The sequence below is a fragment of the Leptosomus discolor genome, chromosome 26 (genome assembly GCF_034619465.1).
Source record: "Leptosomus discolor isolate bLepDis1 chromosome 26, bLepDis1.hap2, whole genome shotgun sequence".
Lineage (NCBI taxonomy): Eukaryota > Metazoa > Chordata > Aves > Leptosomiformes > Leptosomidae > Leptosomus > Leptosomus discolor.
Window position 1 is genome coordinate 1,152,763 of NC_141416.1, and position 15,743 is coordinate 1,168,505.

Consider the following 15,743-nt stretch of genomic DNA (forward strand, 5'->3'; position numbering starts at 1 on the left):
CCGGCCCCAAGACGGGTCTTTTTTCGAGGGTTTTTTTTTTTTTTGGGGGGGTGGGGGGCTGTTTCTCACCGCCGGGCGACCAGCGGCTCCGATGCGGGCAGGAGAAGCAGGAATGCAACCAATTCCAGGCACGCTCCTCGATCGCGGCGAGGCCGAGCGATCCCCGCGGCCGCCCGCGCGGGGGGACGCGAACCCCGCCGCGATTGAGGAGCTGCAAAGGCGGCGCCTCACCCCCGAGGGAGACGTTTCGCCCCGCCGAGCTCCCCCCGCGGGAGCCGAAATCGCGTTTGCCCTCGGTGACAGGAGCATCACGGGCCATTAAAAAAAAAAAGAAATAAATCCAGGGACGTGCCGGAGCGGAGCCCCGGCATTTCGAGGGGTGGGGGGCTCTCCCCGCACACGCCGGCAGCTCTCGAGCACCCCGGTGAGAAGGCACGCGATGCTCTGCCGGTCGCCAACCACGCACAATCCCTAAAAACCTCTTGAACCGCTTGTTGTTGCAATCCTTCCCCAACCCCCACCGAAGAACACCGAGAAATAAGAGTCAAAACCTCCCACACCTTCTTCCAGAAGGACGCCGTTCCCCAAGGGCTCGTACCCCCCCCCCCCCCGTTTTCCTCCTCCAGCCTGTCAGCAGCCGAGGCAGGCTCAAAAAAAAAAAAAAATAAAAAAAAAAATAAAAAAAAAATCCCTTTTTGGGGGGTGATTTCAGCAAACAGAAGGCGAGGAAGGCAAGGCAGCTAAAGCGAATCGATACGATCGCATCCATATGCTGTCGCTCTTCCTCCTTGCTTTCAGCTACCCTCCGCTTGCCCAAACCACCTCCTCCTCCTCTCTTCCTGGCAAAGCAACACCCCCACCCCACCCCCCCGCCATCAAAGAGACCCTTCTTTCAAGGCGAGGAGGGGAAGGGAGAGCATTTTTCAACGCCTCAAACAAATTTTTAGGAAATCGAGCAAAGGGGAGAGGAACCGTGTCGCCCAGCCGAGCGAGGAAGGGCCTGTGCCTCCCCAGAAGGGGCATTTTCATCCCCCCTCCCCCGCCCCAATCCCCCCCGGTGAAAGGGGAAGGGGTGCGGGCAGGGCTGCCTGCGCTGCCCACATGGAAGGAGGAGGCAGTTGCTGGACCCTCTCGCTCCACGTTAAAGCGGAGACGTGAAAGTTTCCCTGGCTGCTCCCCCCTCCAGGTTTTGAGGTGGGGAAGCAGCATCAAGAAGAGGAGGACGGCGGGGGGGGGGGGGGGGGCACGGGCAAAGGAAGGAGGCAGAATCCTGCAGGGCAGAAAACCCGGTTTCCCCACCGGCGGCAGAGAGAGGCAGGGACACTCCACGGTCCCTTCCCAACGCCCCCCTACCCAGGGAAACGCCGCGATAGCAACGCAGAAGGAAATGGGAATCGCTCCCAAAACCCAGCAGAAAAGGAGGGAACAAAGGGGGGTGTCCCCTCTGGGTGACGGGGTGGGGGGCAGCAGCCAGCCCCGAGCCCACCCCCCCCCCCCCCATCGTACAGGGCCGCTCCATCGCAGCATCGCTCCCCGCGAAGCGGTGGTACCCAGCCCCAACCCCGAATCCATTGGGAGAGGATGGGGGGGGGGGGGTGGGGGGGGGGGGGGGGGGCGAGACCCTCCAGGTGCTCGGCGAGGCGGCTGCTCCCACCCCGCTCTGTCACTTCTGCTTCGAGGGAGGCGGCCGCCCCCTCCCCGCTCTCCCTTGCCCCGGGGACCCCCCACGCACACCAGGCCCGGAGCCAGGCAGCGCCCGCACCCCGCTTCCCCCACCGCCCCCGGCCCAGACAGCCCCGCCCCGGCCCAGACGGTCCCCAGCCGGGCAGGGACCGGCCCCCCCCAGCCCTGGGGAAAGAGCCAACACCCCGGTTTTACCACGGGGTATCCCCGCCCCCAGCCCTCCTCGCCCATTCCCGAAGGCTGGGACAGCCCCTGCCACCCACCCCCCCACCACCCCAAACCCCTCGGGTTCTGTCCCCCCCCCCCCAAACCCAGGCTCTGTATAGGCGACTCCTCCCCGGGCTCGGAGCCCCTGAACCCCCCTGAGCTCTGCACCGTTGTAGCGCCAGCCCCGGGGCTCCCCCCCCCCCCCCAATCAAATCTCTCTCCCTACAAAGGCACACTCCCCCACCCCCTGCCCCCCCAACCCCCCGAGCTCTCCTTCCTGCCAGCAGAACCCCCCAAACCCCACGGGCGCTGCCCCTCAAGCTAAGACACCCCCCCCCCGCCTCAGGCCCTGGGCTCGGGCCCCCCCCCCCACGCCCCCGGGCCCTGCCCCCCCCCCTCCCGCCCCAAAGGCGCCCCCACCCCCGCCGGGCCCGGGCCCCCAGCCCCCGCAGCCCTCACCTGGCTCAGGGGGCGCCGCCCTGGGGGCCGGGGGCGCCGGTGGGTGCCCTGGAGCCGAGCCGGGGCCGGGCCGGGCCGGGCGGGCGGAGCAGACGCGGCGCCGCAGCCACCAGCCGCCGCGGAGCGCAGCCGGCACCACCACAAACAATGCCGCTGATTGGGCAGCGGCTCCGCCGCTCTCGCCCCGCCTCCCGACCCCAGGCGCGACGCCTATTGGCGCGCCGCGACGACGGACGCGACGCCCCGCCAATCCAATCCGCCGGCCGCCCCGCCGGGCCCACCTCCCGCTTCTTACTGGCGAGCGGGCGTCAAGATTGACGCGCAGCTCCGCCAATGGGAAGCCGCCGAGCTTCCCCGCGGGGCGCCTTTAATGGGTGCCTGAGCCTGGACATCCGGGTACCGTCGGCCGCGCGCGGTGTCGGCGGGCAAACCCCCCCCCCCCCCTCTCCCCCGCCGCGCCGCTCGCGGGGGAATTTGGGCCCAAAGCGGCCGCCGTAGCCGCCCCGCGCCCGGCCCACGTGGCGCCCGGTACGGGGGTGCACGTGGCCCGGCGCGACGCCGCGGGGGGGGAGGAGCCGGGCCCGGTACCGGACAGGGCCGCGCATTCCTCCCCCCCGGGGTCACCGGCATCGGGCAAGGCCCCAGCGCCGAGGAGGCCTCGCCCCAGCCCCGAGGCCTCCGCCAGGCCCCAAGATGGCTGCCGTGGCCGCAGGCCAACGCTCTGGCACCCCTTCCCCCCGCCTCATGGTGCCGCCGACGCCCCCGGGGGGCTGCGTGTGTGTGTGTGTGTTCCCCCCCAGCGGGGCTTGGGGGGGGGTGGGGGGGGGGGGTGGGTCCCGCTCCCCTTGACACCCCCCAAGAAGGCGCCCGGGGAGGCAGCAGGGAAAATACCGCAGCGGCTTTTATTTACAGACCCCCGGGGCGGGGGGGCTCCTATTGCACAGTGCGAGGGGAGGGGGGTGGCCCCCAAACACACACCCCCCCCCCCATGGCCCCCAACCCCCTCCAGGTGTGGGGCAGGCGGGTGGGGGGGAGGGCAGTGATGGGGGATAGGGTGGAGATGGGGGGGGGCTGGGGGTGCAGAGTGCCCCCCCCCCGCCAGGGCCGTCCCGGCACCCACCCAGCTGCCAGCACAAGCGAGGGGGATGGGGGGGGGCGCTGGGGGTGAATAAATAAATAAAAATATATTAACACTGACATATAAAACCCTTTGTGAGCCAGGGGCTGTGGCGGAGACTCCCCCCACCCCACCCTGGGGCTGGCCTGGGACCTCTCCGTGACCCCCAGGGCAAGGGGGGGGGGGGTGGGGGGTGGGGGGGAGCCACCTCTAGCACTCGAGGGTGGCCCCGAAGCTCTTGCGACAGTCGATGGCTTTGGAGCTGGGGGGCTGCGCCCGCCGCCGCCGCAGCTCCTCCTTGCCCAGGCTCCCCGCCAGCTTGTTGTAGGCCGACTTGTACTTCTTGTCGAAGGCGGCTGCAACGACGAGGAGGGGGGGGGACACACGGACACACCCGCTGTCAGCATTGGGGGGGTCGCCCTGAGTCCCCCGTGTCCCCCCCCAAGCCGCTCCTTGAGCCCCCCGTACCGATATCCATGTGGTCCCTGCCCGCCAGCGTGAGGAAGAGGATTTCCCGGTAGATGCTCCTGGGGGGAGAGGCAGAGCGGTGAGGGGCTGTTGGGCTCGGGCAGGGGGGGTGCGTGGAGGCAGGCTGGTGCCAACAGGGGGGTCTGGAAGGGGGTTTGGGGGTGTCACACCCCTACCTCTGCATGTGCCGGGGGCCACCCGGGGCCGCCAGGGTCTCGAGGAAGAGGGCGATGGCCTTGTGCACCTCGCTCAGCCCCACGTGGCTCAGGATGGCCTCCAGGAAGGCCAGCGAGAAGGGGTGGCCGTGGGGCCGCCAGGACCGCAGCCGGGTGGGGACGTTACCTGGGGGAGGGGGACGCACGCAGGAACGGAGGGGTGGGGGGTGTCAACGCCACCCCGTCACCACCATTCCCCCCCCCCCCCGGCTGCCCCCCCCGACTCACTGTGAAGCCGCCAGAGGACGTAAAGCGGGGGGCAGCTGTCGGGCTCGGGGGCCAGCACGTCCCAGAGCAGCCGCACGCGCACGCAGGGCGACTCGGGGGGCTGCGCCTGCGGGACAGGGAGGTGGGCACCGAGCTGGCGGCGCCCCCCCAGAACAACCCCCCCCCCCACCACCCCCCCCCCTCAGCCCCAGAGCTGCCCCAGCTCTGCCTTACCGGGGCCGGGGCGACGTGCTGGGAGCCCAGGAGCAAGCGGGGGAGGTTGCTGGGCAGCTCCAGGCGCTGGAAGTACCAGACGAGGTTCCAGTAGATGATGGGGTGACTGTCCACCAGCTCCGCCTGCGCCAGGAACTCGCCGCCTTCGTTCTCCACCAAACTTTCCAGCTCCTTCCGTAACACCAACGGGCTCAGGTAGGCAAACGCCACCCGCTCCGACCGCCGCGGCACCTGCCGGAGGGGGGGGGGGACACACACACACGTTGCTGGGACACTCGCCCCACCCCACCCCAACCCCTTGCACCCTCATGGCGGGGGTTGTCTCCCCTCTCCGTGCCCGGTACCGTACCGCCGCGTCCGGGCAGCCGTTGCAGAGCTCCGGCTCGGCCTCGTCCAGGGCCAGGCAGCGGCGGCGGTCGCTGAGCACCGGGCCCTGCGCCATGGGGGGAGGGAGGGAGCCGTCCTCGGCGGAGCTGCGCGGCAAAGAGGGGGTGGGGGGACACACCGGGGAGGACGCGGGACGTTAGGGATTTCCCTGCCCTGGAGGATGGAAGGATGGGGGGAAATGGTGGGCAGCAAAGAGGGGGTTTGGGGACACCGGGGACCCCAGGGTGGGTGTGAGACGTTGGGGGTTTCCCCCAGAGGTTGGGGAACAGCGGTGGGCAGCAAAGAGGGGGTTTGGGGACACCAGGGTCACTGGAGAGTTATGTGGGACATGAGGGTTTTTCCCCTCAAGGACAGGACACAGTGGGAAGCAAAGAGGGAGCGGGGGGGTCTGGGGGCACTGGGGACACCTGGGTGGATGCGGGACATGAGGGTTTTCCCCCAGAGAGATGAGTGACACCGGTGGGCAGCAAAGAGGGGTGTCTGGGACACTGGGGACACCGCAGAGCAGGGGGGGGGGGCATTAGGTTTTTCCCCCAGAGAACAGGACAGGGGACACCGGTGGGCAGCAAAGAGGGGTGTTGGGGACACCAGGGAGGACGGGGGACATTAGGGTTTCTCCCAGAGGACGGGGGACACGCCAGGCCGGGGCGGGGGTGGGGGTGTCCCACCTGGGGGGCATCTGGAAGTCCTGAATCTCGATGCTGAGGAAGGGGACGAAGGAGCGGCCGCAGAAGGGGCAGGTGGTGTTGAGGTTGGAGTCGTCGGAGGTCCAGCCGGCCATCACCTCCTCGTCGTACACCAGCGCGCCGCAGCCCTGGCACCGCGAGCAGCTGGACAGCAGGACCTGCCCCGCGCCGGCACCGTGAGCCCCCCCGCGGCGGAGGGCACCGGGGTCGGGGGGAGCTGCAGTAGGACGGGACCCCCCACCCCTACCCCCCCCCCCCCAGCTCACCTCCACGGCGGGCGGCTCCTGCCCGGTCGCCCCATCGGCCGTCGGCTCGGAGGACTTGGGGACGCCGGCGCTGCCCACCGACGTGTCCGACAGGTCCACCTCGCTGCCCAGCGAGACGGAGCTCTGGGGGGGACGGACACACACACACACACACACACACACACACACGCCACCCGCCGTCAGCCCGGACGGACGGACGGACGGACGGCCAGCCACAACCCCCCCCAGGGGGGAAGATAGCGGGTACCTCGGAGGCGGTGGATTCGGGGCGCTCCCGTGGGCGCAGCAGGGTCTCGGCGGGGCTGCGGCGTGGCGGGGGGTCCCCGTCCCGCTGCTCGGAGCCCCGGCGCGGGCAGGCGGCCGCGGCGGCGTCCCGGGGCCCGGCGGGGAGCTCGGCGCTGGCCGCCGGCCGGAGCGGCGATCGCTTGCCGGGGGACAGCAGCTGCTGCAGCTTGGCGGCCAGCCCCCGCCGCGGCGTGCCCCCCGCCGGCCCCCCGGCCCCCGCCGGCCCCTCGTCCGCCCGGTCGCTCTCGTCCGTGGCGAAGCTGATGTCCGAGAGGCTCCCGTCGGCCGAGCCGGGGGGACCCCGCAGCCGGGGTGGCAACGGGTCCGGGGGTGCGGGAAGAGCGGGGGGACGGGCAGGCAGGGGCTCCTCCGGTCCCCCCTGGTCCCCCTCACCGGGGGTGCTGCGGGGGAAGCTGAGGCTGCCGCTCTTCACCAGCCGGGGGGCCGGGGGGGGGTCCCGCAGGCTGCGCCCGGCCCAGGTGGTCTGGCGCTGCAGGCTGGGACGGGGCGCCGGGGGGGCTCGGCCGCCTGCGGGAGGGGACGAGGGGGCTGTCAGCGGGGTGAAAGCAGGTTTCCCCCCCCTCCCCTACAGCCCTCTGCCCCCCACCCCCATGCCCACCTACCTGGGGGGGCGGCGGCGGCGGCGGCGGCGGCGGCACGGCGTTCCCGCTGCCGCAGGGGCTGCCGAAACTGGGCGGCCCCCAGCACCACGTTGCGGAGCTTGGCCCAGCGCAGGCGCCCGCCCTGGGTGCCCGCCGGCCACTTGCTCTCCAGCACCGCCTGCGAGGAGGGGATTTGGGGGGGGGACGGGACACAGAGACACCCACACGGACAAGGACACGGTCAGGAGGCAGCGGGGACCCCCCTCGGTCCCACCCCGTGCCCGTCCCCCCACCCCGTCACCTTGTTGTAGTAGCCGTAGGTGATGGTGTTGGGCACGATGCCGGCGCGCTTCATCTCCAGCAGCACCCGCACCGACAGCACCGGCTCCCCGTACTGCCCGCAGAGCTGCATCAGGATGCGGTAGCAGACCTGGGGGGGGGGCGGGGGGGCAAAGCACGGGCAATCAAAAGCAGTCAGGGGTCCTCTTGGCCAGCAAACTGCTCCCTTGGCCGGCAAACCACCCCCTTGGCCAGCAAACTGCCCCCTTGGCCGGCAAACCGCCCCCTTGGCCGGCAAACCACGAGCAATCAAAAGCGGTCAGGGGTCCCCTTGGCCAGCAAACCGCCCCCTTGGCCAGCAAACTGCCCCCTCGGCCAGCAAACCACCCCCTCGGCCAGCAAACTGCCCCCTCGGCCAGCAAACCACCCCCTTGGCCAGCAAACTGCCCTCTTGGCCAGCAAACCGCCCCCTTGGCCAGCAAACCGCCCCCTTGGCCGGCAAACCTCCCCCTTGCCCAGCAAACTGCCCCCTTGGCCAGCAAACCACGGGCAATCAAAAGTGGCCAGGGGTCCCCTTGGCCAGGAAACCGCCCCCTTGGCCAGCAAACCACCCCCTCAGCCAGCAACCCCCCCCCTTGGCCAGCAAACTGCCCCCTTGGCCAGCAAACCACGGGCAATCAAAAGCGGCCAGGGGTCTCCTTGGCCAGCAAACCACCCCCTTGCCCAGAAAACCGCCCCCTCAGCCAGCAAACTACCCCCTTGGCCAGCAAACCACGGGCAATCAAAAGTGGCCAGGGGTCCCCTTGCCCAGCAAAACGCCCCCTCGCCCGGCAAACTGCCCCCTTGGCCAGCAAACTGCCCCCTTGGCCAGCAAACCACCCCCTTGGCCAGCAAACCGCCCCCCTGGCCGGCAAACCACCCCCTTGGCCGGCAAACCGCCCCCTTGGCCGGCAAACCTCCCCCTTGCCCAGCAAACCACCCCCTTGCCCAGCAAACCGCCCCCTCGCCCAGCAAACCACCCCCTTGCCCAGCAAACCGCCCCCTCGCCCAGCAAACCACGGGCAATCAAAAGCAGCCGGGGGTCCCCTCGGCGGAGCGAACCACCCCCTCAGCCGGCAAACCGCCCCCCCCCCGGGCCCCCAAAGGCCGCCCCACCTCGTCCGGCAGCACCACTTTGTGAGCCTCCATCTTGCGCAGGACCTCGTAGGCCAGCTGGAGCGCCCGCAGCTTGGCGGGGGCGGCGCGGACGTGGGTGGGCAGGTAGAGGAACCAGAGCCCGTAGCAGTGCCCCAGCAGGCACTTGGCCCACATGTCGGGCACCGAGGAGTACTTCTGGGCCACGCGCTGGGCCACCTTCATCTCCTGCGAGGAAGAGGAGGGAGATGAGGCGGGGTGGGGGGGGGTGGGGGGCGCAGCTGGCATCCCACGCCATCCCGTCCCCGCTGAGGCCCGGCCAACTCGTCGCACCCGTTGGCCGCGCTCACCTGCTTGGTCCGGCGCGGCGCTGGGCTACTGGGGGCGCTGCTCCTGGCCTGGCACAGCTGGGCCACCAGCGGGTCCCGGGGGGGCTCCAGAAGCTCGGGGCGCAGGGTGGGGAACCCATCGTAGCTGGGGGGGGGGGGGGGTGAGGGGGTGAAGCAGAGGCTGAGTTGGGGGGACCCAGGGGGGCAGCGGGGCTGGCGGGGGGGGGCGTTCCTTACCGGTACCGCGCAGGCAGCTCGGTGCCGTCGGGCCCCGCCGGCTGCTCGGGGGGGGTGATGAAGACGGTGTGCTCGCCCCCCCGCGGGTCATCCAGCTCCATCAGGGGGGTGTCCTCCGGCTTCTCCAGCTCCGCCTGCACCTGGGGAGGGGGCGCGGGGTCGGCGGGGTCAGGGGACACGAGGGAGGCGGCGGGGAGGCGGCAGGACCCACCTTATCCACGCAAGTGTCGAAGAACTCGAGGCAGGGGTCGCGGTCGCTGGCGAAGGAGCAGTCCTCGATGAACTGGGTGAAGAGCTGGGTGCGCAGCAGCTGCCCGTAAAACCGGTGGTACGCCCGCTCCCGGGACTTGAGGAACCCTGCGCCGGCGGGGGGCGTCAAATCCAGCTGAGCCCCCTCTTTTCGGTCACGCCGCTCGCCCTCTCGCCCCCCCCTTCCCCCCAACACCCACCTAACGCCCACCCAACGCCCTCCTTTCCCTCAACACCCACCCAACATCCCCCCAACACTCACCCAACGCCCTCCTTTCCTCAACACCCACCCAACACCCACCCTCTTGCCCTCCTTCCCCCAACACCCCCCCAACACCCACTCAACACCCACTCAACGCCCTCCTTTCCCCCAACACCCACTCAACACCCCCCCAACACCCACTCAACACCCACCCAACACCCACTCAACACCCACCCAACGCCCTCCTTTCCCCCAACACCCACTCATCACCCACCCAACACCCTCCTTTCCCCCAAAACCCCCCAACACCCACCCTCTCGCCCTCCTTCCCCCCAACACCCCCCCAACACCCACTCAACACCCACCCTCTCGCCCTCCTTTCCCTCAACACCCCCCCAACATCCCCCCAACACTCACCCAACACCCTCCTTTCCCCCAACACCCCCCAACACCCACCCTCTCACCCTCCTTCCCCCCAACACCCCCCAACACCCACTCAACACCCCCCCAACACCCTCCTTTCCCCCAACACCCACCCAACACCCACTCAACACCCTCCTTTCCCCCAACACCCCCCCAACGCCCCCCCTCTCACCCTCCTCCCCCCAATGCCCTCCTTTCCCCCAACACCCACCCAACACCCCCCCAACGCCCTCCTTTCCCCCAACACCCCCCAACACCCACTCAACACCCCCCCAACACCCTCCTTTCCCCCAACATCCACCCAACACCCACTCAACACCCAACCAACACCCTCCTTTCCCCCAACACCCCCCAACACCCACCCAACACCCTCCTTTCCCCCAACACCCCCCAACACCCACCCAACACCCTCCTTTCCCCCAACACCCCCCTAACGCCCCCCCTCTCGCCCTCCTCCCCCCCCGCCCCCCCACCTTGCAGGGCGAAGAGGCTGCCGGCGTCGCGGCCGGCGGGGGCGGGCGCGGGGGCGATGGGGCGCAGGAAGGAGCGGTAGCCCCGCAGGGCGCAGGCCATGAAGCGCAGGAAAGCCGCCCGCGCCTCCAGCTCCAGCTGCGCCCGCCGGCCCCTCGCCGCCTCCGCGTCGCTCAGCAGCAGCTCCAGCGACGCCTCCTCCCCCGGCCCGCTGTACACTGCCAACGCGGGGGGACATTAGGGCGCGGGGGGGGGGGGGGGGGGGGGCAGCGCAGGAGGCTGCGGGGTTCCCCCTCGCCACGGACTCCCCACTCACTCTCATCCAGCTGCTGGGAGAGGCCGTGCAGCGAGGCCAGCAGCACCTTGCAGGGCCGGCGGGGCAGCGAGCGGGGGGACAGCAGCTTGCGTTCCTCGCTCCTGCAAGGAGGGGGGGACGGGGGACGACACAAGAGGGACGAGCAGCCGGTGGAACCCCCGGCATCCCTCCAGCCCAGCCCCCCGCCTTCAACGGCCAAGAATTTTGGATTGGGGGGGGGGGGGGGGGGGGGCACTCACTGGAAGATGGTGTTGGTGTCCAGGTCGACAAAGATGACGTCCCTGGGGGGCTCGTAGAGGTCGAAGTAGCTGGAGTGGATGCCTACAATGAAGGGCACGGGGGCACACAGCACGTCAGCCAGCGCCAGCGGGCACAGCGGGATGTAGGGGCACTGCCAGCGCAGGGGGAAGATCATCTGGGGACAGGACAAGGGCGGTCAGCGCGCCGCGGGCCGGGGCGGGGGGGGTTGGTTCCCCGGCGCCGCGGCGTGTGTGTGTCCCCCGACCCCCCGACGGTGGCATTCCCCCCCCGCCCCGGCACTCACCGCCACCAGGGCTTCGCCCACGCTGGTCAGGACGTCGGGGCGGAGGGAGTGGATGAGCAGCTTCTGCTCGGTCAGCACGGCCACCAGCAGGGCCACCGCGTTTGTCGGGGCCCAGGTTCTGCAGCAGCGTCAGGAAGCTGGCGCCGCTGCGGAGCCCGGGGAGGGGGGGGGGGGGGTGTCACTCAGCCGCCCCCACGTCCCCCTCCCATGCATGTGCGTCCCCCCTTCCCCACCCCCAGTGCCCCGCAGCCATCCCTACCTGAGCGGCAGCGGGGAGGACACGGCCGGCAGAGCAGCAAGTTGTCGTAGGGGGACATCTGGGGGGGGGGATATAGGGACACGGTGGGCTTGGGGGGGGGCGCGGGGAGCCAGCGTGGGGACAGAGGGGGACACACACGCACACACACACACACGACGACTCACCTGAACGAGGATGCGCGGCCGCTGCGGGGACGGGAAGGGGACGTTGTGCATGAAGTGCGAGATGTGCCTGCGGGCAGAGGAGCCCTGTCGGCGGGGCGGGGGGAAGGCAATGGGGGCCACCCCCCCACACCTTGTCACCCCCCCCTTCCCCGCTCCTCAAACCTCCCCCAGCCCAGCGCCAGCGCTCACGTCTCGAGGGGCAGCACGTGGGGCCCCGAGATGGAGTAGCGGTAGATGAACATGAGGAACTTGCGGAAGACGTCGAAGAACGGCCAGTGGGAGAGGACGCAGATGCTCTTGCGGGTCTGCAGCGAGCGGGCCGCCCACGGGCCGCCGGTCCACCACGCTCAGCAGCCCCAGGCGCAGGCTCTGCTTCTCCGACAGCCGCTCCCGCGGAAAAGCCTCGTGGAACTGGATGGCCGCCCCGTACACCTGCGTGGGGGCGGGTGGGAGGTCAGGGCCGGGGGGACACCCCTCTCCTTGCCACCCCGCCGCGCCCCACCCCCCCCACCCCCTCCGCGTCCTGCCTTGTCGCCCGAGGCGCCGGTGAGGACGAAGGTGGAGAAGACGGGCAGCGGGTACTTGGTGTCGGCCGGCCAGCTCTCGATGGTGGCCCCCATGGGCAGGCAGAAGACGGGCACCGATTCGGGCAGGGGGAAGGACTCGCTGTCCTGCTCGGGGTAACGTCCCAGCAGCCCTGGGGGGACACAAGGAGGAGCCTCACCTCATCGTTTCCCCCACGCAGCTGAGGAGGGGGAGGCAGCGAGCGGCTGGGTGGGCGCCCGGCAGCCTGCCAAGGCGAACCCACAGCGGGTTGACACCCCCAGCCCCCCCAAATCGCCACGCGAGACCCCACCTGCTTCATAGACCAGCGTGTTGGCCTTGGCCATGGCGATCTTGTAGCACAGGAAGAGGGCAGGGCCCCACTGCAAGGAGGGAGCGGAGGTGGGGGTCAGCGCGGGCCGGACAGCGGCGGGGGTACCCCGGCAGCGGCGAAAGGGGGGGCCCCGGCACCCACCATGCTGGTGTTGAGGTTCTTGTCCACCCGGCAGAAGGTGTGGGGGGTGCTCTCGCCCTTGCTGGGCATGATGAGGCAGATGTCAGTGACCCCCAAGGTGTTGTGGCCGTGGGGCTCGGCCGCCCGCCGGTACGTCAGGAAGGTGCGTTGGTGTCCCGGCCCCCCCGAATTGAGGTTGGCCGAGCGACTGTAGGGCGTCGTGTCCAGGATCTTGTAGCCCGGCTTCGGGCGGTCCTTGCCTTCATAGTGCACCCTGGGTGGAGAGGAGGGGTGAGGGGGACCCCCGGGGAGCTCGTACGTGTGTGTCCCCCCCGCCCCCCCAGGCCCCAGGACTCACCCCAGCTCGATGAGGGGGGGCTTGTCCCGGCCCCGCTTGTAGCATATGAACATCTGGGGGTTGTTGAGCAGCCCGGCGTTGAGGTCGACGGGGTGGCCCGAGGTGGTGGTCTCGATGCAGGTGAAGCCGTGGGGCACCTCCTCGCCCTGCGAGCGGATGATGACGGCCACGTCGGTGATGGGCTCGCTGGGGCGAGCCGGGCGGTGCTGCTGGCTCTCCTCCTCCAGCGGCCGCGAGGTGTCCGTCAGTCCGGCCACCACGAAGTAGTCCACCAGCTGCGGGGGCTTCTCGTCCGACATGGCTCACGGCATCTGGGGAGGGGGACACACACACACAGTGGGACGGGTGACCCCCCCAACCCTGCCCCACAGCCCACCCAGACCGGCCGTCCCAGGGGCCCCGTGGGACAGGGACAGCTCCTTCGCCCCGGCAGGCTGGCAGCGTGGGGTGCCCCACGGCTGAGCTGGTGGCCGTGGGGCACGGCGGAGCTGACGGGGCGAAAGCACCGGGGACAGGAAGGGAGGAGGCTTCCGGTCACGCCGCAAAGCACAGGGCGAGAAGATGGGGACCCCCATGGCTTTGGGGGGGGGGGGGGGGGGCAGCATCCCACCCCAAGCACAGCAGCTGTGGCGGGAGGGGGGGGGGGGGGCACCCCTTGGGGCAGCACCTCTGCGACAGGACCCCCACCCTGCAGCGTGGGCCCCCCCCCTCACCTGCACCCTGTGGCTGCACCCCCCCAGCCCGCAGCCACCCCCTCTCCCCTCCACGCACCCCCTCCCCAGCCCCAGCGCCCCCCGCTTGCCCGGGCGCCGCAGGAGGGTCCGCGGAGGCCACCGGAGCGCTGCGCGGGGCAGGTCGGAAAGGGGAAGGAAGCGGGCGAGGAGGCCGCCAACACCCACGTCACACCCCCACGGCTGTCACCCCCCTCCGTGGGGCACCGGGGAGCGACACCGGCTCTGCCCCAGCCGCACCGGGGAGGGGGCAAACCGGTCCCAACCCCAAACGTGGAGACCTCAAGCTGGGACACGGAGGTGGAACCATGAGCCCAGGAAGAAACCCCCTTGGCAGGGGGGGTCGCACACCGCTGGGGCTGTGCCAGCACCCCCGTGCTGGCAGGGCCACGGCAGCGACTGGACCCCGTCCCCGTCCCCCAGCCGGGGACCCCGGGACCCCCCCAGCCCTACGGGCAGCCACCGGGGGTATTTTTAGCCCAGCGCCACGTGATGATGGCCGAGACGCGGTCCCGGCTCCCGATTTAGCTCCTTGCCACCCACCTCAGGTGGGAAGGAACCAGGTGGGGGGACCCCAAATCTGCCCCGTGCCCCCTCTCACACGGATCCTCCCAGCCGGGTCCCCCCCCCCCCACCGTGGGGCACCGCACCGAGAGCCAGCAGGACGTGGCGGGGTCCTGGATGACGGGTTCCTTGACCTGCCCTCGTGTCCCCATGGACCCCTCCAGTGACCCTTAGCGTGGGCAGCCCCACGGAGGGGTCCCGTGGGAGAGGGCAGGGCTTTGCCCCCAGCGGCAGCGGGAGCAGGAACCTGCCCCCCCGTGGGGCTGCCAAAGGGGAAGCGACGACTACGCGTGGGTGGGACAACACCCCCACCCCCCGCCCCACGGCCCCATCCCTGGGGCAGGATCCGGGCGCTGGTTATGGGGCGAGCCCGCCCCATGGCAGTGCCCCAAAGGCAGGGGAGCACCGGGGGTCGCCAGGCGGCAGCACGTCCCCAGCAGCCCCTGCCCCACGGCTCCCTGCACCCCACGGGGCCCACAAGGCTACAGCAAACCCCACAGCCCCCCCCCCCCCCCCCCCAAATCCCGGCCCCATCTCAGGCTGGAAACCCTGAGCGGGGGAAATGGGGGCGTCACCAAATGTCAGCCCGGCCATAGAGCCACCCCCCCCACCCCCCCCCCCCACGCCCCCCGCCGGCCTGGTGCACCCCATACACACGCCCGGCCCCACAGGCCCTAGAGCGGGCCCAGGCCCCACACCCGGCCCCACAGGCCCTAGAGCCGGCCCTTACAGGCCCCCGCAGCCGACCCTGCGGCCCCCCAGCCCCGCCGGCCCCCCGCAGCCCCCCGCCCCCCGCCCCCGCCGGTACCTGCGGGCCGGGCCGGGCCGGGCCGCGCCGCTGGGCTCCGCTGGGCCGCTACCGCGCGCCCGCCCGGCCCCGCCGCCGCCGCCAGCGGCCCCTGGCGCCCGGGAGGACCCTCTGCACCCGCCGGGGGGCACCGGCACCCACAGGGACACCCCCCGCCCCGCGGCACCCCTGAAACCGCCGGGGCGCCTCCAGGACACCCCCCCACGACACCCCCAAACGCTGCCAGGATCCCTCCAGACCCCCTCCCCCCAGCACCCCAGGACCTCCCCAGGACCCCCTGCAACACCCCCAAAAACGGCCAGGACTCCCCCAGAACCCCCTGCAACACCCCCAAAAACGGCCAGGACCCCTCCAAGATGCCCCAAGCACCCCAGAAGCTGCCAGGACCCCCCCGGGACCCTTTGCAACACCCCCAAAAACGGCCAGGACCCCTCCAGAAGCCCCTGCAACACCCCAAAAAACGGCCAGGACCCTCCACAACCCCCCAAGCACCCCAGAAGCTGCCAGGACCCGCCCCGGCTCCCCTTGCAACACCCCCAAAAACGGCCAGGACCCCTCCAGAAGCCCCTGCAACACCCCCAAATCCCCCCCAGGACCCCTTGCAACACCCCCAAAAACGGCCAGGACCCCTCCAGGATGCCCCCCCCCCCCCCCAGCACCCTCAAAAGCTGTCAAGACCCCCCAGGACCCCTCCTGGCACCCCCAAGAACTTCAAGGAACTCCCCCCACCCAAGCTCCCCATAGCCACCATACCCGCTTCCCAGCACCCTCCAGGAACTGCAGGGACCCCATTCCCCCCCACCCCTGCAGCCCCCCAGTAAGAGACCCCAGACCTAAGGGCTGGAGCAGCTGAACCCCCCCC

At 70.8% G+C, this 15,743-nt stretch overlaps 1 protein-coding gene across 1 annotated transcript; it reads right to left on the reverse strand.

The window, feature by feature from the left end:
- Positions 1-3,675: 3,675 nt before the first annotated feature.
- On the reverse strand, positions 3,676-13,077 carry DENND4B (DENN domain containing 4B). The gene is given in 30 exon segments (XM_086478532.1): positions 3,676-3,822; positions 3,935-3,993; positions 4,111-4,276; positions 4,378-4,483; positions 4,591-4,821; positions 4,940-5,053; positions 5,277-5,286; positions 5,646-5,821; positions 5,930-6,052; positions 6,177-6,742; positions 6,838-6,994; positions 7,118-7,246; positions 8,251-8,457; positions 8,580-8,703; positions 8,796-8,935; positions 9,007-9,152; positions 10,143-10,358; positions 10,457-10,557; positions 10,696-10,871; positions 11,001-11,102; positions 11,104-11,146; positions 11,260-11,281; positions 11,284-11,317; positions 11,424-11,490; positions 11,613-11,740; positions 11,742-11,855; positions 11,951-12,120; positions 12,280-12,349; positions 12,442-12,694; positions 12,779-13,077. Coding segments are annotated over 30 exon segments (4,395 nt in total). The 3' UTR covers position 3,676.
- Between the last annotated feature and the right edge of the window lie 2,666 nt (positions 13,078-15,743).